We start from the raw sequence: 25,002 nt of genomic DNA on the forward strand, positions 1-25,002 counted from the left end.
AATATTAATAACGAACGTGAGTTCTCAGCTATAAATGTGATATATTGCTTTTGCAGTTGGCCATCTGTCTACATCATTATGTGCAATCATTTTATTTAACGTTCCAAGCAAAATTCCACTTTATCTGGAGCATATTTTCTACTTTCCGCATTTGTTACCTGCCGTCAACCACTTACTGCTAAATTTTTCTTATACAGCTATTTGCAAGTATTTATCCTTTTTGGTCGTCTTTAGATTGTGTAATATTTTTAAAATGGAATTAAAATGGATTTAATTGGAATTTTTACATTTTATAGTTATACAGACTGAAAAAAAGACACAAGTCCAGCTAGTTCAACCAATAGAAACAAATAAATAGAAAACCTTCATGTACAGAATCCTAAGACCCCGTTCAGACAGGGGCGACACGACTTGGTGGGGCGACCTGTGAAGTCGCGGTGCACAGCGTGCACCACGACCTCGGCGCAACTTGCACAGACTTCATATCATTGAAGTCAATGCAAGTCGCCTCCAGGTCGCCCCAAAGTAGTACAGGACCCTTTTTCTAAGTTGGAGCGACTTGTGTCGCTCCTATTAGAACGGCTCCTGTGCTAATCAATGGCGAGCGACCCACCGCGACTTGTCAGGCGACCAAGTCGCCTGACAAGTCGCGCTAGTGTGAATGGGGTCTAAATCTACAGTTGATCCAGAAGAAGGTGAAAAAAACCCTAGAAAGAATCGTTCAGTTTAATCCAGTGGGGGAAAAGCAAATTCCTTCTTGATATCCCAGGGGGGCAATCAGATTTTCCCTGTATCAACAATCTATAGTGTTTAAACCTACAGTATCTCACAAAAGTGAGTACACCCCTCACATTTTTGTAAATATTTTATTATACCTTTTCATATGACAACACTGAAGAAATTGCACTTTTCTAAAATGTAAAGTAGTGTACAGCTTGTATAACAGTGTAAATTTGTTGTCCCCTCAAAATAACTCAACACACAGCCATTAATGTTTAAGCTGCTGGCAACAAAAGTGAGTACACCTCTAAGTGAAAATGTCCAAATTGGGCCCAATTAGCCATTTTCTCTCCCCGGTGTCATGTGACTCGTTAGTGTTACAAGGTCTCAGGTGTGAATGGGTGTGTTAAATTTGATGTTATCGCTCTCACTCTCTCATACCGGTCACTGGAAGTTCCAAATGGCACCTCATGGCAAAGAACTCTCTTAGGATCTGAAAAAAAGAATTGTTGCTCTACATAAAGATGGCCTAGGCTACAAGAAGATTGCCAAGACCCTGAAACTGAGCTGCAGCACAGTGGCCAAGACCATACAGCGGTTTAACAGGACAGGTTCCACTCAGAAAAGGCCATGCCATGGTCGACCAAAGAAGATGAGTGCATGTGCTCAGTGTCATATCCAGAGGTTGTCTATGGGAAATAGACGTATGAGTGCTGCCAGCATTGCTGCAGAGGTTGAAGGGGTGGGGGATGAGCCTGCCAGTGCTCAGAACATACGCCACACACTGCATCAAATCGGTCTGCATGGCTGTCGTCCCAGAAGGAAGCCTCATCTAAAGATGATGCTCAAGAAAGTCTGCAAACAGTTTGCTGTAGACAAGCAGACTAAGGACGTGGATTACTGGAACCATGTCCTTTGGTCTGATGAGACCAAGATAAACTTATTTGGTTCAGATGGTGTCAAACCTCTGTGTCTTGCCTACAGTCAAGCATGGTGGTGGGAGTGTCATAGTCTGGGGCTGCAAAAGTGCTGCCGACACTGGGGAGCTACAGTTGATTGAGGGAACCAAAAATGCCAACATGTACTGTGACATACTGAAGCAGAGCATTATCCCCTCCCTTCAGAGACTGGGCCGCAGTGTAGTATTCCAACATAAGGGCCACAAACACACCTCCAAGGGGACCACTGCCTTGCTAAAGAAGCTGAGGGTAAAGGTGATGGACTGGCCAAGCATGTCTCCAGACCTAAACCCTATTGAGCATCTGTGGGACATCCTCAAATGGAAGGTGGAGGAGCGCAAGGTCTCTAACATCCACCAGCTCCGTGATGTCATCATGAAGGAGTGGAAGAGGACTCCAGTGGCAACCTGTGAAGCTCTGGTGAACTCCATGCCCAAGAGGGTTAAGGCAGTGCTGGAAAATAATGGTGGCCACACAAAATATTGACACTTTGGGCCCATTTTGGACATTGTCACTTAGGGGTGTCCTCACTTTTGTTGCCTGCAGTTTAGACATTAATGGCTGTGTGTTGAGTTATTTTGAGGGAACAGAAAATGTACATTGTTATACAAGCTGTACACTCACTACTTTACATTGTAGCAAAGTGTAATTTCTTCAGTGTTGTCACATGAAAAGATATAATAAAATATTTACAAAAATGTGAGGGGTGTACTCACTTTTGTGAGATACTGTATATATGTTAATACCTGGTTATAGTTTTCATTAACACAATGTGAAAAAAGACATTAGCAGAAAAAGCAAAAATATACCTTATGATTTCCACCTGCACTGTGCAGGGGTGTCATCTTGTGAGATTTGGGATCTTTGGCTTTCTCTGAATCTTGCTGGTAGACATGTGCGGTTCGTTTTGTTTCAAATAAATATTCTGACAAATTTTTCATCATTCTGAGATACCTATTATATCCGAATACCCGAATCGCAAGTTTACCAAATGCTCCGAATAACAAAACGAAATTCGAATTAAAATTTGAATCAAATTCCAGTCGAATTAGAACTGTAAACATATTTCTGAAATTAAAGGCCGTGTGTGTTATTAGAGTACCATTTCCAAATAATGCTGTTTTTGTTAAGCCAAAGATGATTTAAAGAGTCGTAATCGTTTTGGTAAAGATTTTTCTTTTGTTTGTTAAATTTGCCACATTCAAATTGAAAAAGAAAAAACTAAAGCTTTCGATTCTACCCATTCAAAATTTATCGATTCGAGCGTTTCGAATCGAAAAAAAGTCGCTAAATTCGAGGGAAGTTCAAAAAATAGATATCTGAAAACGAATCAACCAAATTTAATGAAACAAAATAACTAGATTAACGGCCAACTTGTTTTATGATACATATGTTTGGTAAAAAAAATCGCAAAAAGCGTATTTTGATTGGTTTGCGCAAAAGTTATCTCGTTTACTAACAAAGGGAAAGATTTTTGTCATTTTTGTTGTTTTTTTTTTTAACGCGTAATGGCGGCGATCTGCGATTTTTTTTGCAGTACTGCGACATTGCGGCGGACAGATCGGACCCTTGACTGACATTTTTGACACTTTTGGGGTTACCAGTGACATTACTACAGTAATCAGTGCTATAAATATGCACTGTTACTGTAAAATTACACTGGCAGTGAAGGGGTTAACTTTATTTGAGAGGGTGGTGCTGTGTGTGTCCCTAGGGGCGTGATTCTAACTGTGATTGGCTGTGGCTTGATGTGTAGGAACACTGATCAACGGTCCTACATATTAGAACCGTATGATAAGTGTTTCTACACAGGGAGAACTGACAGGCAGCTTGTTTACACTAGCCGCCTGCCTTTCTCCCTCTCCCCTGACGATCGCAGAGTGACCGGCGGACATCGGGCTCGCTCCCCAGAGCCTCACAGGCTAGTGACGTATATATACGTCACTTTGCCTGTGAGGGGCTGACCGCCGCAGTATATCTACTTGTGGCGGTCGGCAAGCGGTTAAAGAGGAGCTCCAGTCTCATTTGTGTTTATTAAAAGTCAGCAGCTACAAAAACTGTGACTGCTGACTTTTAATAAACAGACACTCACCTGTCCCAGGATCCAGCAATGTTCTCACCTGAGCCGTTCTTTACATTGGTCTTTTGTCCCTGGCATTGGCATGTCAACTGTGGGCACTCGGCTGTGACAGCTTGTGGCTTCACAGCCAGGTGCCCACTGCGCATGCTCAGTGACTGTTCCCGTAGTCTTCTGGGACCTATGACGTGCTTCAGAAGACTGCGGGGAGGGGGGAAGAACTTCTGCTCAGAAAATCAGGTACCCCCCCCCAAATGGCCGTTACTAAAAGAGGAGGGTGGGGAGGCCTTAAAGCGGAACTTCCCTTTTGGGTAAAGCTCCGCTTGAACAAAGTGAACATTAAATGTAACTAAATTTCTCATTTTGGATAGAGTAAGACCCCGTCAGTTTTTTTCCTTTCCATCTGCATCCTATTGAGGACATTTCCTTTACTTACTGCCCCAAAGCGAAAACAGGAAGCGAAAGGAAATCCCTTCAAAGTTAGGGAATCCCGGTGTGCCACTAGGGACCCCATTGGAAGATTTCCGCTCTATTCCTGTTCTGATGTCAACCCAAAATCCTCGATTTTCTTATAATTTCAATGATAATGATAACAGGACAAATAGAGAGGGCGAATCTCTCTAACAGGGGCACAGACATCAATAAAAACTAACAGGGGTTCTAATCATCTCCATTATATCCAAAACCAAAAAAAAATGTTTTGCCTTTAGTTACACTTTAAGTTCACACAAAAAAAAAAAAAATGCTGTTTCACCCTCCTGAGTCACTACTTTTGGTTGCAGTTGAAATGATGAGTATTTTGGATAATGTCTTTCCCAGCTTTGTACATCTGGATGCTGCGGTTTTTGCCTGTTCTTCGCACAGTTGACCATCTCTCTCAGGTTAGATGGAGATTGGTATTCAGAGTGTGAATGTCCAGCAAAGACCTTTTTCTAATTATTTACAGATAGATTGGGGAAGTGTTAGAACTTCAGATTTTTACTGCTAGCCGGAGTTCTGAGATTTCCCTTTGCTTCCTTTCCTGCTGGCAAAATGTTACCAAACAAGAATGGGGGGGAGGTGACTTTCCAACAACAACACACAGAGATTAAATGCTTTCCTTTAGCGGAGTGAAGAAAGGCCAGTCAGATTTGTATTTCTGTCTGTGCCCCGTTGAAGATTTTGTCTCACTTCCGGTATTGGTAAAACACTCACATTATAGTGTGTTGTGAATCCACGCCCATTTCAATGGGCTCCTGCACACCCCACAAATGTGGCAAAGTAGCTCACGCACCTTCAGTGAGGGTCGAGCGCCGCACATTTTTTACCAGGAGTCAGTCAGCTGCAGGTCAGATGCAGTTGCCAATGTATTCTGAATGATCTTAGAAGTGTCACAAACTGATGCAATCAACACAAGCCTCATCACTTATACACAGAGATTTAGATCGCAGTAAGGAAGCAGACATGGGTTCTATTCCTTCTTCTGAGAGCTGTTGGCTTGACACTGTAACGCTCCTGCGTTTTTTGTTAGTGAATGGATTTGCAGCTGCAGAATTATTACACTCAGTAGTCATGTAGAGAATGTGTTGAACAACATATCCAACTCTCAGGACTTCATCACTGTGTACAGCCTGTTATGCAAATATACATACACTCAATATGATGTTCCTGGAGTGATAGAATGTATATGATAGTATAGAGGTGAGAGACAGGCAATAGAATGGTGAGCACTTAGTAGTAGTATTCAGGAGAGTGGTAGGTGATGATAGTATGCAGATAGGTTTTAGCAATCATGTATAGTAACAGGTGGTAGGGGACAGCAGATGAAGTATGCAAGAGAGAGTAACCTAGTGCAATGATAGATGGTAGTCCTAAGAGCTGACAATCTATGCAGATGATAGAAATAGCTAGATAGTAATAGTCCCTTTAGTATGCAGTAGTATATAGTGAAGTTAGGTTTAGGAAGGAATCCCCTGCGGGGTACTTATCACTAGATGGGTTAGTAGTAGCAAGGTCCAAGAGTAATGGAGTAATCCGGTAGCGAGATACGGGATCGGTAGCGAGGTTCCGGTCTTGTTCAGGCAAGGGGAATAGCTTGAAGCTCCGGCAGCATTGGACAAGACAAGGCAACATGCGGTTTGAACGAGCAATGAGTGAGAGAAAGCCGGCGATTGAAATAGCCGCTCATAGCGGCGCCCGGCGATGACGTCATTGCCCTTAAAGGTGTATGCGTTCCATTTGGATAGCAAGATGGGACGCAATATTAAGAGAGAAATGTGGAAATAAGGGTACCAGAACATTACAGACACACACTTGCCACAGATTTTTGTTTCATAATGTACTTATTTTTTGTGTGATCAAAGGCAGCAGTCATTTCCCCCATAATAAACCCACAACAGTAAAATTCGGCTGTATATGGAGTAAAGCATTCTTCCTATACTCACTGTGGAACCTAAGGGGTTAATCTTGCGTTATGTAAAAAGGCTGTTTGATCCTGTCATTTCTAATCCTCCCCTTCTTCCACTGTCCCCTAACCATCTCCTGATAAGAGCCTTTGGAGTCACTCCGCACATGCTCAGTTTGGTGTGTATTGCTAGAGTTTTTCTTTTCCCCTTTGGAAGGGTTTATGTGATCAGCACAGGGCCAATCAGCACTGTCCAGACAGAGGGTCAGGGGTCCTGCCAACTCATAGGACAGTCATAGTAGAATGAAAACTTCTTCAAGCTTTAACCAGACACTGATAGAAGTCACAAGACTGCTTTTTACTGCTGATGAGAAAAGGCAGTTTATATTTACTAAAACAATTGCATTTCCATGTTCTGTGTACTGTGGGAGACCAGATATAGCGAATGCAGGCTCCTGGGCTTAGTAACACTTTAAGTCAGGGATTCCCAAACTACGGCCCTGCAGCTGTTGCAGAACTACGCCTCCCATGAGGCATTGTAAAACTCTGACATTCACAGACATGACTAGGCATGATGGGAATTGTAGTTCCTGAACAACCGGAGGGCCGTAGTTTGGGAATCCCTGCTTTAAGTGATTTGCCTGCCCTCTGTCCGATATCTGACCATCTCCACACAACCACAAAGCATGTTGCTCTCTTGCTCGTTAAATTAAGGTCATTTTGTGTACACATGTGTAATGTCAGTCTGGTTCTCTGCAGGTGAATAATGAGAATGTGATTAAAGTCGGCCATCGGCAAGTGGTTAACATGATAAGGCAAGGAGGCAACCACCTCGTTCTGAAGGTTGTGACGGTGACCAGGAGCCTAGATCCGGACGATACAGCCAGGAAAAAAGGTACTGTTTTGCTATCTGTGTCATACACACAATACTCCCTGATACCGATCACTTGTCACTCATTTCCTTTTTATCTATTACTTATCATTATAGCATTTTCTTATTTAACTACCCAAATCCTGTTGTAGTTGTTTGCATCGTCTTGTGCTGCTGAGCCTTTGTCTTCTAAATCTATGTCATCCAATATTGTAATATGCTTTAATACAAAACCTGTGAGAGATGGAGGTAGAGTGATTGGGATCCAAGTGTAGATTAATCTCAATAAACTGTATTGAAGTGTATAATGAGAGGTGCCTCAGGAAAAATCCAAGAGGCTCAGAAAACACAGAAGCACCAGACCAAATGTTGAGAGAGCTTTGCAATCAAGCTGTTGGAGTCTGATCTCAGTACCGACATCTTGAAGTACAACAAAGGCAAACATGGATAGAGTGGAGAGGGAGCACAACACTTGTCAAGCTTTTATTGCTTTCTCTGTCTCTTTTTTAGAGATTCGCCCAATCTATTTTTCCTGGTAGCCACTATCACCAATAGTGAAAATAAAAGAAAATCCTAAATTTTGAGTTGTCACCAAAAAAGGAATAGAGCAGAAATCTTCCAATCGGGACATTCGTTTGGGTTAAAGCCAGGGATTTTCATCACACAGGCAGAAATTTCTCACTTCCTGTTGTGGCTATGGGACAGGAAAGTAAGGGAAATCTCCCCAATGGAGCAAAGATGGCAAAAAAGGAAGGGTTTATAACCATCTCCTACTCTATCCATTTTTTTTAAAGTCCCTAATTCTTCTTTATTGTTAATAATTCTTAACCTTTTCAGGTCTGAAACATCTGTTTCTGTTTTAGCAATTTTATGGTCTCTTTCTGTTTGGTCTGGATCTCCTGTTTTTTCTGGCAACTGGCTGGTTACATTTGAAATTTAGACCAAACCAAAACTGATCTCTCTCTTATAGGTGGACAATGGTGAGCTAAATCATCTACTGGTTCTTGTACTGTACTATTCGGGGTCTGCGGCTAAAGTTTTACTTGGAATACACATCTGTTCCATTGTGTAGATAGGTTAGGCTCATCCCAGTGTAGGCTTACTATTGTCATAGAACAGGCTCATGAATGTAGGATGTTTATTAACCCCTTCACGCCTAAGGGTAAAACAAATTTAAATGCTTAAGTACAATCTTGCAACTTGGACATGTGATAGTAAAACTATACATATCATCACAACTACTTTGTGCATCCAGGTGGATTATACCGCATTGTTTTCAGGACACATTGGGCTTTCATTTGGTGGTAAATGACAACGGATATCTCCTGATTTTTTTTTTTTATCAAAGGAAAACTGGCCCAAGTAAAGTTAAAAGAAAAATAAAATCTCTTTCATTCGTCGACGGACACAGCACTCCATAAATCTTAACTACTGGGTTATATTGCCTCCTCCATGAGTTGGACTAGGCAGAACCAAAAAACACCTGGCTATGCCCATGGGTCGTCCTCAGCTTGGTATATAACCCCTCTCTCTGCTCTAGGTAATCAGTTTTAATCTGTCTAGTCAGGAGTGAGGACCTAGGCTCCTGGCTGGGATCTCTGGTCTCCTTCCTTACATCTTTTTTGTTTTTTCTCTCGGGAGATCTACAATCAACTGCCAGGCTGGGCGACGGACTAGATAATCTAGATCCAGCCCAGCCTGCGTGCGCCTGCAGACCACAGCTACGCACTAGGTCGGCCGCAACATAGCCTCACAGACAAAGGCTTGTGCACAAGTTAAACATCTCGCAGGGTCGCATACAACTGGGCTTGGGTCTGAGTCGCAGCGGTCCCTTGGCCAACAGCTCCCCTACTTGTCTAGGATTCTGTCTGGAGCTTTACCCGCACCATGGAAGGGTAAGTACAGTCCCCCCTCTCTCTTGGTGGCTTTTTGGGGCGGACACGGGTAACCAGGGATGGTCAGACCTGCCTGCAGGTTCCCTCCTCCATCCTTAAATTCCCTCAGTGAACTGGGCTTCCCCCATTCCCTTTCCCCCCTGTCTAGACCTAGAGTCTGGTGGGGGCCCCAGGGCAGAGAATGCAGCGGAGACCCCTGGGGTCTCCCCCGCTATCCGCATTCTGTAAGAGTTCTGGGCTGGGATAGTGTCCCGCCCTGGTAGTCTGGAGGGGTCCCAGTGTAGAAGACCCCAAGGTGCATGCCCTACTGTTTTCAGTGTGGGTATAGTGCAGGGGGATCCCAGTGCAGAGTGTGCAGCAGAGTCTCCCCTAACATGTTTCCTACCTTCGGGGGGGTGTCCCCTTGTATAGGTTGCAGCATTGCAGAGAGTGCAGGGAAGGTCTTGGCAGCATGTTTCAACGATTGTAGCTGATGGTGGCCATTTTCCCTTAGTCTGGCTGGTCTCCGGTTGGTGGCCATGTTTGTGTAGCCTGATGATGTCACTGGGGCCATTTTCCCTTAGTCCGGGAGACCCTGGAGACGACTGAAGCCTCGTGGGGATGCTAAAGCTCTTCCTCTTCCTTTTCCTCCTCAGTTTCCTCTTCCTGTGCCCGGAACATATGAACAGGGATGGCGTCCATGATGATGCTGGGTTTGAATTCTCGGCGCTCCGGTTTGTTAGGGTGAGTCCTTGGGGGTCCCTGTTATCTCTCTCTCTCTTTGCTGATAGGTACCCTGAGCCTTGAAGGGATCCTTTAGTGATGCCAAAAGATAGTTTTTTTGTACTGCAAGGTCTTTCTTTCCTCATGGAGCCTCAGGGTCACATCTCCCCCACTGACCCCCTCATGGAGGTGGCAGGTCCCTCAGAACCCCAGCTTCCCATGGTTGCACTGACGGCGGTCCTGCAGTCCTTAGTTTCCCGGGTGGAAGTGGCGTGTGGGCAAAGGCCCAGGAGGAAGTGTCCCCTGCCTTCCCCTGATCAGTCTGTCTCATCTGATTCTGAGCCTGATGCCACCGTGAACGTGGTCCGTCAGGGGGGACTTAATATCACACCCCCAGATCCATCCGATAGATAGGATGATTCCTCTATGGTCGCAGCAGCAAATGAAAAAGCGCTGGTAGACACACTGCAGTGCGTGAGACTTTAAAAATGGAGAATGCTACTGATGTAGCCATGGACGTGGCTGTGTTGCTTGGTACGCATAAGTCTCCTCGTACTCCAAAGGTGTTTCCTTATGTGCCTTATTTTGACAGGTTTTTCTGTTAGGAGTGGGAACAACCAAAAGTACCCATTGTGGTCTGTACGTTACCCTTTTGAAGAGTCACTTTTAAAAAAAAAAAGGGCTGACTGCTTCTTCAGCTACCATCCCCAGAAGGATCAGACAAACGGTGACTCAGGCCTATTCGTTTAAAGCTCAAGTTCCACCTTTCCCTGTCACCTTACTCGGGCGCTGAGTGCTTCTTGGGCCTTCCGTCATCAGCCATCAATATCGCAACTTTGCAAGGCGACCACATGGTCGTCGGTACATACCTTCACAAAATTCTATAAGGTAGATACTTTGGCATCTGCGGATGCTTCTTTTGGGCGCAAAGTTTTGCAGGCTGCTGTTTAAGAGGGGCTATTCCCTCTTGAGGGGTATTTTTCTTTAAACTTTTATTTTTTGACGGGACTCCTGTGACCCAGTTAAGGCTTCTGTGTCCTGGTTAAGGGCACCTATGTATAGTCTTGGGTTATTTTCCCCACCCTTCATTTTCCTTTTGGCACTGCTTTTGGACATCTCAGTAGTTATGTTTTATGGAGCGCTGTGTCCATCGATGAATAAAAGAGAAAATGGGATTTTTGTACTTACCGTAAAATCACTTTCTCTGAGTTCATCGGCAGACACAGCACCCACCCCTCTATGGAGTTCTGATACTTCTAGTACTGCTTGCTACTAAACTGATTACCTAGAGCAGAGAGGTTGGGGGTTATATACAAGCTGGGGACGGCCTAGGGGCATAGCCAGGTGTTTTATGTTCTGCCTAGTCCTACTCCTGGAGGAGGCAATATAACCCATGAGTTATGATTTATGGAGCGCTGTGTCCGTCAATGAACTCAGAGAAATGGATTTTACGATAAGTACAAAAATCCAATTTTTCCTAAATCTAGCTGTATATTTCTTCCTACTACCATAACCTTCCACCAAGAACAACCTAAATAAATTCTCCTGCTCCTGAGAACCGCAGTGATACCGCATTTGTGTATATTAGTTGTCGTTTGTACCCGTAGTACAGCCCAAAAACAATAGTGCACTTTTTTTTTTTTTTACCCTACCTAAAACACACTGATGCTAATTAAAAAGAAGAAAAAAAAAAATCCTGTCCAAAAAAATACTGACTCTGGCATTGGCCTAGTTCAAACCTTAATCTAGGTATTTGTTCTGTGTTTTGTTGTTATTATAATTTATTTATTTTTACACACTCCTTTTTTTCTTGTACTGTGCAAGGAGATAGAGAGATATGATGCATCTCTCTCCTCCATTCACAGAGAAAAAACACAGGGGCGGGCTTCACAGTGACTGATCACTGTGATAGCCAATTAGAGACTATCACAACAATCAGGTGACCCGGTATCGGGATTTCCGGGTCCCAGTTGCACACCGCACTGACCCCTAGCCAGCAGGCAAGGCAGAGCAGCTGGTGTGCTGAATCGCTCTGACTGCCATCTTGGATTGGCCTTTTTGCAGTATGAGAATAGACATAAAACATTAAACGTTCTCAGAAAAGGTGGTGTTGCCCATAACAGATGCTCACATCTGGCTTCTGTGGGAACAAGTTTCCCCTCTCTCTTACTATAGGAAATGAAAGTTATCATCTGGTTGTTGTAGAATACATGATTTCCTTGGTTTCCCCCAGAATGTGTCTCCTGAGGCGTAACGACATTGTGTTACAGGCTGCCGTGTAGTTACTTTTAACTTGCTTGTTAATTACACTGTGAATCTTGTTTTTTTTTTTTTTTCTGTATTATTTTATTTTGTTTTCGAGTTGCGTTCCCAAAGCTACCTTCTGTGAAATTCACTATGGCAACAAGCAGAAACACGCAGCTCACATTCTATAGCAGAGAAGAATAATGTAAGCAATACACAGAGCACACCAGGGAAATCAATTCTTCATGACCACTGCAAGTATCATTATGGCAGTTTTTATCCAACGCAAACCCAGCTGGACAATACCGCCGAGAGAGCAGGCATCGGCCCCATGAAGGGTTGTAGTTTGTCGTCGTCCACCTGGAGGTGTGAAAGCTTCCTCCATTTTTCTCAACCTTGTTACTGTAATAAAGGCCAGTGAATGAGAACATTTGGGTATTTATTTCTTTGCAGCTCCAAAGCTCACCACACATGTTGTAATCTGACTATACAATCTTTTTTAAATCTACCAATATCTATGTACTGTAAGGGCCTGCCTGGTTGGATACGCATCATTCAGATGATTTAGGTTGGTCCTCATATTGCATAGTATTGAAAAATAAGATTTCATTGTTGTTTGTTCAAATTGCAATGTGTATGGAGCTTCGGATGAGAGAATTGTTAATTAGAACCACGTTCCTCTGCTGCAACAGCAAGTAAAACCACTTTTTTTGCCCATAGCAACCAGATTTGGTTTTTAGCTTCCTCTGCTTCAGTGGAAACCACAGAATCTGATTGGTTGCCTTGTGCTACAATCATCTTTCTTCCTGTTAAAGTATAACTAATGGAAAAACTTTTTTTTTAATTTTGGATCAAGTAGAGCGGGATTAGAAGTCCTATTAGGTTTTTCTTGCTGTCTGTGCCCCAGTTGAGGAGATTCACCCTCTCTGTTTGTCCTGTTTACCATTATCATTGAAAGTGAAAGTAAGAGAAAATCCAAAATTTTGTGTTTTCCCCAGAAAAGTAATAGCGGGGACACTAGTTTTGGTGACCTTGGGGTTCCTGATGGATCCCCTTGCTTTGCATGGATTTCCTCTGACTTCTTGTATGGCTATGGGACAGAAAGTGAAGGGAAATCTCCACAACGGTGGAAAAAAAATCTGACAGGGGTTTTAGTCTATCCAAAATTTAAAAAAAAAAAAAAGGTTTTACTAATAGTTCTACTTTAAGTTGGACAAACACACTACAATCTACTTGCACAATCTCATTTATATTTACCAACTTCTATGTAGATGATTAGATGTAAAATTAATTGATTGTTTAGTTGGGCCATAATAACTAAATCGCTATTGCTAAATGTAATGGGGATTGCAGCGTCTCTGGCCAGAATTCCCAACAACTGTTAGAGCAAGGGTCTTCCTAAAGTGCATGTCCAGCCCAGGACCTATTGGATGGAGTGCAGAAGCATTAGAATCCCTGTCAGGATTTTACCCAGATTTCCCTCTCCCTGTCTCAGTGAAAACATGAAGATACATTTTTATCCAGGACACAGACAGCAATAAAAAGCTGACAGAGGTTCTAGCTTACCCCACTCTACTAAGAAAATAACATTTCAATCTAACATAAATATAGCTGTAACAAATAAAAAAAAACAAGGTGGATTTGGATCTGTTAATTATAACTGTCAGATTCTTAAAGCGGAGTTCCACCCAAAAGTGGAACTTCCACTCATTTGCTTCCTCCCACATTTGGCACCTTTCAGGGGGAAGGGGGGAACAGGTACCTGTGTTTGACAGGTACCCTTCCCCACTTCTGGGAGGCGGCGCCGTCTGTCGGAAGTTTGGCCCCCTCCTCCTTCCCCCGCCGCTGAGTCAATCCAAATGCGCATGCGCATTAGGGACCCGTCCGTGAAGCTTCACGGCCGGGTTCCCTCACCGGCAATGGCGGCCGCAGCACCCGACGGCCAATGGAAACATCGGCTGCGGTGCCGACATCGCTGGACTCCAGGACAGGTACGTGTCCTAATACTAAAAGTCAGCAACTACAGTATGTGTAGCTGCTGACTTTTAATTTTTGGAGGGGGAGGGGGTGAGGCTGGAACACCACTTTAAAGTAGAACTTTTTTCATTTTGGAGAGAGCAAGAGAGGGTTATAACCCCTGTTAGATTTTTTTTTTCACCATCTGTGTCCCATTGTGGAGATTTCCCTTCACTTCCTGTCCCCTAGCCAAACAGGAAGTGAGAGGAAATCCCTGCAAATTAAGGGAATTCCTTGGGAACCCCCAGGTCACCAGAACTAGCATCCCCATTGGAAGATTTCCGCTCTTTTACTTTCACTTTCAATGATAATGGTAAACAGGACAAATAGAGGGGGTGAACTCCCTAACTGGGCGCACAGAAAGCAATAAAAACTGACAGGTGTTCTGATCCCTCTGCACTCTATTCAAAACAAAAAAAAAAAAATTGCCTTTTGTATACTGTAAAGTGCTACTTTATGGCAAAAATAAAAAATTGTCAAACAGGCAGGATTTTTAATGCAGAAGAGACATGCTTTGCCTGTCTGCCCCTGTATAGTAAAATGCTGTGCACGGGCAGCTCAGTGTTCAAATTTGGCACATACACGGGAGTGATATCATTTCGGCCTGACCAATGAAGGTGGCCGGTGATCAATACCTGGAAGCTGGCGGTTGAACTGAAGGTGAGTATAGTTCCGCCTAAAGACATCTACGTATGATACTATCTGATTGTGGAATTTGCTTTGACTAACTTCTGCATGGTGTGAGGGCCTACCTAACTGAATATGGATTGAATGGATTGTTTAAATTGTATGTCTAGCCAATACTATTGGATAGAGTGGGGAAAGGTTAAAACTGTTGTTTGTTAAATGACATAGACAACTTCATTAGAGAGATTTACCTTTACTTTCTATCCTGACAACCAACAGTTTCAAAGGACAGAAAGTGAGGAAAGTCTCAGAAGACAACAAAGAGAGAAAAAAAAAAAGCTTTGTCCAACATGTGTCATGTATGTCATGGTCCTATATCCTCCCTCCATCTCATGTATATTCTCTGTTATGCTTTTAATTGATAAGTCTGTATCCTTCTTTTTATTGCGAAGCCCCTCCACCTCCAAAGCGGGCTCCCACCACTGCACTGTCCTTGCGGTCTAAATCTATGACCTCCGAGTTGGAAGAACTTGGTAAGGGTTTTCCTGTGTTGGCATGCAATTTGTTGGGGTGGGATAGGAGCTTGATTTGTGTATAAGTGCAGCATTCTGATGCCTGGCCTGGTTATGGTGCACGCCCTTGCATGATTTCCTAACATTCTCAGTGTGCCTCATGTTTGCGAAGTGCATTTGCCGGCCACAGAGAAAGTGCTAATAAGGCGATGTCCTCTTTGTGTCGTGTTTCTCCGTGCTTAGTTTTATGGCCTACTTTGTTCTAATTTTTCTCTCATCTTAAATTTCTGGGCCCTCTCAGCAGTGGATAAAGGTAAGATGTGCATGATCTGAAGGTTAGGATAGGGATTTGGATGTTTCTTATTTAGACTGGGTATAGAGACAGATAAGACCGCCTTCTAGACAGCCACTTGTGTGGCCAAACAACTTTGACTGATCAATCACCACTACTGTTCTTCTTCTCATAGCCCATTGGCAAACAATGTCTAGCCACATGCTTGTCTGCCTACCAAGCAAAATGGACTGGAAGGTTGTCTTTGTACCTTTACTCGTTATAATTCCTTCAGGGAATAATCTATTCCTTGAGTGCAGTGCTGTTGCAATTTCGCCCTCTCCAGTTGTAACAGGACTAGAGCTCCCAGCATGCCCTGCCAGACTCTAAATGGTAGGGCCTGGTACTAGTGGGAACATCTTAAAGTCTACTAATTGCCCTACTTTTCGGGCATTGTTGCTCGATACTGACTAATACCATTCATTCCATATAGTTTTGTGTGCCTAAATTTTCCTGTGTCTGAAGGACATGTAGCATAATCTGGAGAACACTTAAATTAAAAAATGGTTACCTCATATCCCGAGTATTACTTTTGTGCAAACGTAATTGCTGGTTACATGTGCATGCACTGAGCTTTGACAATTGACATTAGGACCAGTGGAGTGCGGTAACTCACACTATACAGGAAACATAACCCTAGCCTAGTAGGTGTCTTTTTTGGCCAAATAAAAATTTTAAATATCAGATCTCCTCTTGCAGGTAAACTGGATTGAGAGATATAAAGGGACTGCCTGCTGACCTCCATGTAAAAATATGTCTGGCTTAAGTCAATAACTGGGAAAAAACAAGATTAGAAATCAATGTATGATCAGAAAAGCCTTTAAAACATATTGTCAGAATGGCCAGCCAGCTAATATTTTCAGAAGGAAAGGTCACCAGTGATGACCCCTTGTTCTCATACAGCTGTCCTTTAAAATCTTGCACTTTTGTATGACTTCTAGAAACATGGGGCCCCAAAATTGTTGTAGTTTAGATATTACAGCAATAATTTCCCTTTGGGCTTAATAAAGTATTCTGATTCTGACATAAAAGTATCCAGTCGTTTTAAATAACTAATTGTGTTAGTCTCTAAAAAGATGTCTTCTTCTGTCAAATCTTGTGGCCGGCTCTCCTTTAATCACCGTTAAGCAGCCTCCACGAGGTATCATGTAGTCACTACAGTAACCTACATTTTAAGAATGGGCTGCAAATTCCAGGCTCCATTTTTGAGTAAGATTATGGAGTACAATGAAGAGCAGATAGCGATTTCCACTCAGTTTGTAAAAGAGCCGCATAGCTACGATAAATCAGATTTAGGTGCTGAAAGCTGATTGTTCATTATGGCTGTTTGCATTATTACTATTAAGAAAACCTGTAGTGAGGCAATATGGCAGATGCAGTTGATGATCCTTTTTCCTGAAAATGCTAGTTGGCCGTTATGCTAATCCAATGGCTTGATTACCTTCTGAATCACTGACCTGTCAACACGCTCATTATAAGTTCTGAATGCACTGGCTGCTTCCTTGCTTTTGGTCGGTGTTACAATAAGAGCTAAGGCAAAATTCATTCTGGAATTTATACCATTCAGAAGGAGCAGTCAGAAGGCCACATGTTTGTCTCAATTCACGTTTTCTTTGAATAAAATGTATTAAGGGTTTAGACCAGGGATCCTCAAACTACGGCCCTCCAGCTGTTGCGGAACTACACATCCCATGAGGCATTGTAAAACTCTGACATTCACAGACATGACTAGGCATGATGAGAATTGTAGTTCCTGAACAACTGGAGGGCCATAGTTTGAAGACCCTTGGTTTAGACCCTCAAACTATATTTGTAAAGCAGCTGAAAATGTATTTTTGGGATGCCGATTACCCCTTTTTAAGGCATTCTAAGGACACCTCCCCATCAAGTTTCATGAAATAATGCCCCTTATTGTAGACACAATATGATCATCTGTACATCTGTACATAGATGTAGTTTAGAGGTGCCATCAATACTAATTGGGCAACCAATAAATCACAGATCACTGAAAAACACTTGTTTTTTTTGTCGGAGTTGTCTAAGGTCAGAATCAAACATTTCGATTTCTAAATTTAACCTTTTCTTTAGAAAACTCCAAAGTTTTTGTTATTAAAAGCACAGACAAATCAGAAAAAGTTACCTCTTCTCCTGGAATAATAATTATTCTCTAATATTGTGCCAGTCATGTAAAAGGTCTGTGGCAAAGTGAGGGGGGGACAGAATCCAAGCGAAGCATGCGTCAGAAGACCCTGTGCTGTAGACCTTAAGAACAATGGCATTTTCCAAGTGATGACCGTCCTAGAGCATAGGTCTGTTATAAGACATTTTCTCAAAAACTAGCTTGTCATCTAATACAAACCCCAGCATGATCCTAGACAGATTACAGAGAGACCTATATCTATCATCAATTGGAACAGTTTACGGCACACTTTCACTGTAAATACAAAGTACTAAATGACTTGAATGCATTGAATTATAAATATCATGCTCTGATTACACCAAATCTTCCTGTGAGTAAATATATGTTGCAAAATTACTGAATGATGTATGCAGATTGATGCATGCTCAGCGTGTATCAGGAAATAAGCTGTTACTGTGAGCTTTCTAAATTTGACGATGTAAATTTGTTACCTAATAAAGTGTGGATCCATCATCTAGTTAACGTAAATGGGAAATAGTTTTGTGTGAATTACAGCACACAAATGGCAGTACTTACTTTCATCAGACTGTGGCTGGTGCCTAATGTGTATTTATGTTAAAGCTACACTTTACATTAGTCTGGTCTACAACTAAAAGTTTACTTTCACTTTAAATAGTTCATTTGGGGCAAGATGGCCCAAACAAATTATTTTCTTTACTGACATGTGCGCCCTCTGGGCACTCTGTGTAAACTGTATGTGGCCTCAGCTACATACAGTATACAGTCATGTGTTTGGCATCAGGCTGAGTGGCACTCAGCCATCCAAAGGCAGCTTTGTATTATATCAATGAATACAAAGCTTCCCCTGATTGGCTGAGTTAGAGATCGTGACATCATTAGCCCGCCTCTCCAACTCAGCCATTCAAAGAAATCTTTGTATTCAGTGATAGATTACAAAGCTGCCTATGAGTGGCTGAGCGCTGTTCAGCCCAATGCTACTTTGTTCTGTGTGTGAGACAGAAATGTCTCTTCTCACACCCAGAACACAGTGCTGTATACTGTATGTACATGTTAGTGAATGTGTAAACAAACTATTTAAAGTGAAAGTAAACCTGGACATCCGCTTCTTTAACTATGAGAATTAAAGGGTTAGTGCAACTTTACTAAAACACTGTCTATACAGGAAAGGACTGTAGATTAAAAACAAACTGTGCAGCTCTGACTAAAGTTTAATAATGCCCTTGCTATAGGTGTGAGCCATTTACTTACCTTATAAAGCCTGACTTGAATACTCCCAGGATGTTGAGGCCTTGTCATCACTGCTCTCCTCCTCCATCACAGGAGCGAGGTGTTTCTCTGATTCAAACCCCCTCATATGCTTACTTTCTCCTGACGCAGGAGCTCTGAGCTCAGCATCTGAAAGCTCACTTCACAATGGTTATACTACAATAATATGCTGTGCTAGATTCAGCTGTCACTCAAGCTGATTGTTACTTTGAGTGGCACCAAACAACTTAACCATTTTAAATTGTTTATATGCAAAATAATCATGGGTGTTGTTTAGCTACTACAGATGAAAGAGGCTTTAGATCACCTTTTCTTAAAATACAATAAAAACGTAATTGTTACAAAATGGAAAAAAACGCACCTTCCCTGTGCTCTTCATTTGCATCATTTTGGTTTCTCCCACATTACATAGTAAGTGCTCAGGTTCAATTTTCAAAACGAACGTTAACAACCAAAAGAGACAGAATGGAGGAAGGAAACTAGAAATCTTTTACAAATTATTTTCGCACATGAATGTAACGTACAATGGGATTTTATGGGCATAATAGTAAGGACATTTCTTGTTCCATAATACTGATGGTTAAAACACCAGTACAAACTTAAGTCTTTTGTGCTGATATTACGGTTAGCTCAATTTTGACGGTTGCTCTCTCTTTTTACTTGCAAGCTTCTATACGGAAAAAGAAGGGTAAGGAAAGAATGTCACTTTTGTGTCTGTTGATCGAAAAAACTTTTCCCCTTTCCCTTAGGAACTGCCCATCAGATCTCAATGCCCTGGCCTTTGGGATATTGCTAATCTGTTATATTGTACATCTTTTTTGTGTCTGGATAATTACAATTTTTTTCAGGTTTATTAATACAGTCAAAGTAAAAAGTTTGGTTAGCAAGACCGCAGTATACTTTCAACAAGGATACCACATTCCCAGCAGAAATATATGAAGCCTAAGCTTGTTTTTGTTTTCTGGGGGAGCGGGGCAGATATTGCTGATGTAAGACTTATGAAAGCCCTTAGCCCTAACGAGCAGGTTCCTCCTATATTGAATTGTTTTGTAACTGTACGGTCTGCCCTCATGTAAAGCGCTGTGCAAACAGTTGGCGCCATATAAATCCTGTATAATAATAATGATGAAAGAATGGTTAACCACTATGAACACAGTAAAATTTAGGGGCTGATTTATTTATACATTAGCAAAAATCTATGGTCATTCCCATACAGCATAGGCCTTCTGCAAAGTGTCTAGGTGTAGGATGGAAATGTGGTGGGGTTTGGAGTAGAAGCGTGACAGTCCATAATGTTATGATACTGTACAGCGGCAAAGTGGTTAGCTCTTCCGCCTACCAGCACTGGGGTCATTGGTTTGAATCCCAAACACAGCACTACCTGCCTCGAGTCTGCATGTTCTTCATGTGCCTGCGTGGGTCTCCTCTGGGTACTCCGGTTTTCTCCCACACTGCAAAGACATGCTGGTAGGTTAACTGGCTTCTGTCTAAATTTACGTTAGGATATGTACTGTATGAATGAATGAAAGTTAGGGACCTTAGATTGTAAGCTCCTTAAGGGCGGGACCTGATGTATGAAAGAATGAGAATTAGGGACCTTAGATTGTAAGCTCCTTAAGGGCAGGGACTGATGTATGAATGAATGAGAGTTAGGGACCTTAGATTGTAAGCTCCTTAAGGGCAGAGATTTATGTAAATGCACAACATATACGTGTAAAGTGCTGTGTAAATTGACTCCGCTATATTAGTACCTGTGATGATAAAAAAAAAATACTGTGTTAGAGTGTATCTGTTTAGACAAGCATGCTCCTTTTCCCATCCCTGCTAGCCTACAGAGTGTGCATATCTGAACAGATGATGAGGTTGCTTTCTTTGATATCACGTATGCAGAGAGTGAATTTACTATGACAATTACAGACAAATTTATGAAAAAGAAGAAGAACATTTCAGCTGGCAGAACCATTTGTAAACATTTACTTGGATGCGTTAGGATATCTGATCATGTGCTACTAGAAACTAACTTTTGTTTTCAGCAAAGTGTAACCCCAGATTTTTAGAGTGGGACAGTTATAACTTATTCAGACTTTTATGTCTGTGGCCCTGTAGAGGAGATTTCTCATCACTTCCTACCACAAAGTCACAACAAAATGTTAGGGAAATCCAAAATGTGAGAGTTTTTACTAGAAGGGGGGGGTGAAGGGTAATATCTCAGTGGACTGTAAAAATGGTGGGATTTCCCATTACTTCTTGTTGTGCCTTTGGGATTGGAAGTGGAGCTCTACCCAATGGGAAACAGAAGTTATGAAAAGGAAAAAGACCTAACCTTTTCCTACTCACAGTAATACTTCCTGTTTCAGTTCTATTGCTTCCTTGGATCACTAGAAAATGGTGATGAAGCATGTTGAGTTTTTTGGGGAGGTTTGTTTTTTTTTTATTTCTTTTGTTTGAGCGCACCTCTATTTTTAAAGGTGCTTTTGGAGGCCAATAATTTTTATAGGGGAACCTAGAAATAACTTCATATCCCTAACGAGGAATACATCTGGAGGCTACAATGGGGATTCGTCTATGGGTTTATTTGACAGCTAGTTAAAAAAAGATAGTTTGAAGGATTATTTTCCATCTTTAGTCAGTATGGATGCTCATTCAAGTATAATGTTGTAGGGCAAATTCTATAATTTCACATTACTAGAGAGAAAAACTAATGGAGGATATAGTAAGATTTATTTATTCTACTAATGAATGGATTATATTTAGAGAGAGAAGTATTGAGGAATGCATATTTTTTTCACTCTTTTCCATAAGTCAGTATATATCTTGAGGATGATAAAGTCCCTAAATGTATCTCCAGTGATAGAAATATCATTCTTTGTCGATTTGATAGACTTGTCCTAGGTTCATGCTCTCCTTGGGGGTATTTTTGCAATAGTGTATCCCTTTGTTTGAAAGGGTAGCATTTTTAAATACACCTTCCAAAAAAGGTTAGTTATTGGAAAAGTATATATGTAACAAAGACATTAAAACAACACACAACTCAATATCATCTTTTTTTTTTATCATCAATAAAAACGTATTGAGACTCTAGTGGGAACTGACACGCATAAAGCCCCGTACACAAGATAAGAAAATTGGAAGGGAAATTTCATCCGACGACCGATCTGCCGATTTTCGGATTGTTAGTATGGTGCTTCCGACAGCCAACTCCGACTTTTCGGTTGACAAAATCCTGATGTGCAGGCTATAAAATTTTTTTGTCCGTAATACAACGTCCGATTTTCGTCTCATTAGTACAGATTTCCACGGAAAAAAATCTTAAGAGCAAGACTAGGCATGCTCAGAGAAGAAAGAACACATACAAAGCAATCCAACACATGACATCACTTCTGAAGTAGAATTCTGTCGTACGGGAAAATTCGTATGAAAATAACCTCTTCACTTTCCACATCAGACAAGCATGCCACAAAAAACGGACGACAGATCGTTCGATAATCTGATCGTGTGTACGGGGCTTAAGGGAGTGTATGCAAGATTCCTGAATCACTAATTGGACATTTATTGTCCAATTAGGCTGGAGATAGAAAGGGGACATAGGAAGTTAAATTGCTGATCCAAGAAAAGTGTGTTTTACCTGCTGGGCTGTGCACTGTGGCTGAAAAATAGACTGCAGAGAATTATAGCTTTTGTGTTTTAGCCATTTTTTAAATTTTAAACCTGTATGTATGTTTTTGTGTTTGTATGCATGATGAACATGTTATTGGTCCTCACTTGCCTTTCTTTATACCACAGGCCTTTGCTCCTTTTGTTGTTTACTGAAATCTCCTTAGGTCAAATAAGGATTTTGTTGAAATAGTGTTAGTGTGCTATTATTCACATTGTGCTGGATTTAATTTGTCTTTTTCAGATAGAAGAAATCTACATTTTACATTATTTTGAGAAAGGAATAAAGTCTTAATATTATGGAAATATGGATGTGATTGTCTAATCTCGAATTGTCTTGTAAAATGTGTGTTTAGCCTTGCCCGCTCCCTTGTTTAACTCTTGATCAAAGGCTAACTTTGCCTAGAACATTTCATTTTAAAACATTTGATTACATTTTTTAGATCCGTGATGAGAGATTAAAGCGATCATTCTGGAGCAGCTGTGATGTAATCCTTTACATCCGGTGTTGGTCCATGGCCTGTTGCTGACTGGGCCGCACAGCAGGAGATGAGCGGTGATCGCAGTCTGCGCAGGGCTACCACATGGGACAGCGGTCGCCACTCATCTCCTGCTGTACGGCCATGCCCCTGTGTCCTCTAATGACTTCTCAGCCCGGCAGACAAGGTCATCAAGTCAGCAGGGCAGGGGCAGAAGGAGCTGCAGATTGAAATGAAGAGCTCCTCTCGCCCCCTGCCCTACTGATAGGATGACATCGGGCGGAAGAGCTGGGAGAGGACACACTGACTGTTAACAGCCTCTGCCCTGCAAGTAGAAGTTCTGAGCAGGGGAGGCAGAGATTGATGTCAGAGAGCAAAGGAGGGGAGGGGGCAGACTGCAGAGGCACAGTGATGTAAAGGGGGCACTGTAATATAAATATATATAATATTGTTACAGTGCAGTCCCGTTTATATCACAGTGCCCACTTTACAATACAGAGCGCAGTACCTGTTACAATAATGTCAAGGAGACTGCACTGTAAAGGGCCAATGTAATATGAACGGGAACTGAAGACACTGTGGGAATGCTTTAAAGGGGGAACTGCGATGTAAAGGGGGACTGTAGACACTGATACAAAGAAGGGACTGTACTGTAAAGGGGGTTATGGTGTGAAGGGGGCTAAAGACAGCTTTAGTGAATATCCCAACCTTCTACCACAACCACCCCCCCCCCCCCCCCGTTCCCTAGGAAAAGCCATGTCACTCTAGTGATTTTGTTTCTGAAAACAAATCATCAATGACAAAATTTCAAAATGTCCCCTCCGCTCTTTCCATGTCACTCTCCTGCCCACTGGACCAGTGCAACATCATTCTGTTGCTGCTCCCTCAATATGCAGCATTAGACTTTGCAACATTTGCTAAAATGGTGTTGTACTGTGACGAACAACATCACTGACTAATCAAATGGTTTTAGAAAGAGGAGTTGTTCCAAGATCTTTTTTTGTGATTTTTGCTTCATATATCTTTGGTTCTACCGATCATTTTCACTGAAAGTAGCCTCTTTTTATGCATTTATTTTATCACATAGACAGGTTCACTTTAACCACTTGCCAACCGCCGCACGACTATTTACTGCGGCGGTCAACCCCTCACAGGCAAAGCGAGCGCGCGCGTGTGCCCGGCGGACCCGATGTCCGCCGGGCACTCGCGATTGTCCGTTACACCGGGAGAAAGGCAGGCGGCTAATGTAAACAAAGCCGCCTGTCATTCTTCCCTGTGTAAGAATGGAGATCATACGGTTCTGCTATGTAGGACCGTTGATCTCTGTTCTTACACCTCAAGCCACATCCAATCACAGTTAGAAGCACGCCCCTAGGGACACACTTAACCCCTCCTTCTCAAATAAAGTTAACTCCTTCCCTGCCAGTGTCATTTTTACAGTAACAGTGCATATGTATAGCACTGATTACTGTAGTAATGTCACTGGTAACCCAAAAAGTGTCAAAAATGTCAGTCAAGGGTCCGATCTGTCCTCTGCAATGTCGCAGTCCCGCAAAAAAATCACAGATCGCCGCCATTACTCGTTAAAAAAAAAAAAAAAACAACAAAAATTACAAAAATCTTTCCCTTAGTTTGTAAACGCAATAACTTTTGTGCAAACCAATCAAAATATGCTTTTTGTGATTTTTTTTTACCAAACATATGTAGCATAAAACAAATTGGCCTAAAATGTTAAAAATTTTTGATTTTTACATTTTTCTTTTTTGGGAATTTCATATAAAAAAATTTGAAAAATATTGTTATTTTTGCAAATTGACGCTCTTTTTTTGTTTATAGCGCATGATCAAAAAATCACACAGGTGATCAAATACCACCAAAAGAAAGCTCTGTTTGTGGGAAAAAAAAGACATCAAATTTGTTTAGGTACAGCGTTGCACGACCGCGCAATTGTCCGTTAAATTCACGCAGTGCCAAATCGCAAAATAGGCCCTGGTCAGCAAGGGGGTAAAATCTTCCGGGGCTTAAGTGGTTAAAGTCAATCCCATTAGCAAAGCAGTAAGGTAGACTGAACAACATATACAGAATGTATATAAAGACCTGCAGAC

The 25,002-nt window shown here is 42.0% G+C and overlaps 1 protein-coding gene across 4 annotated transcripts in view; it reads left to right on the plus strand.

Moving 5' to 3' along the window:
- The window catches only part of SHANK2 (SH3 and multiple ankyrin repeat domains 2), a 976,209-nt gene that overhangs the window by 892,430 nt on the left and 58,777 nt on the right, over positions 1-25,002 (plus strand). For 2 of the 4 annotated variants that reach the window (XM_082271111.1, XM_082271112.1), the window contains exon 17: positions 6,899-7,034. In XM_082271111.1, coding sequence (XP_082127237.1) covers positions 6,899-7,034 — 136 coding nt within the window. Of the gene's footprint in view, positions 1-6,898; positions 7,035-14,946; positions 15,028-19,431; positions 19,453-25,002 lie in introns of all 4 variants that reach the window. The other 2 variants (XM_082271109.1, XM_082271110.1) reach the window with 2 other exon arrangements.

This window comes from Pelophylax lessonae, assembly GCF_965119305.1.
Source record: "Pelophylax lessonae genome assembly, chromosome: 10".
Classification (NCBI taxonomy): domain Eukaryota; kingdom Metazoa; phylum Chordata; class Amphibia; order Anura; family Ranidae; genus Pelophylax; species Pelophylax lessonae.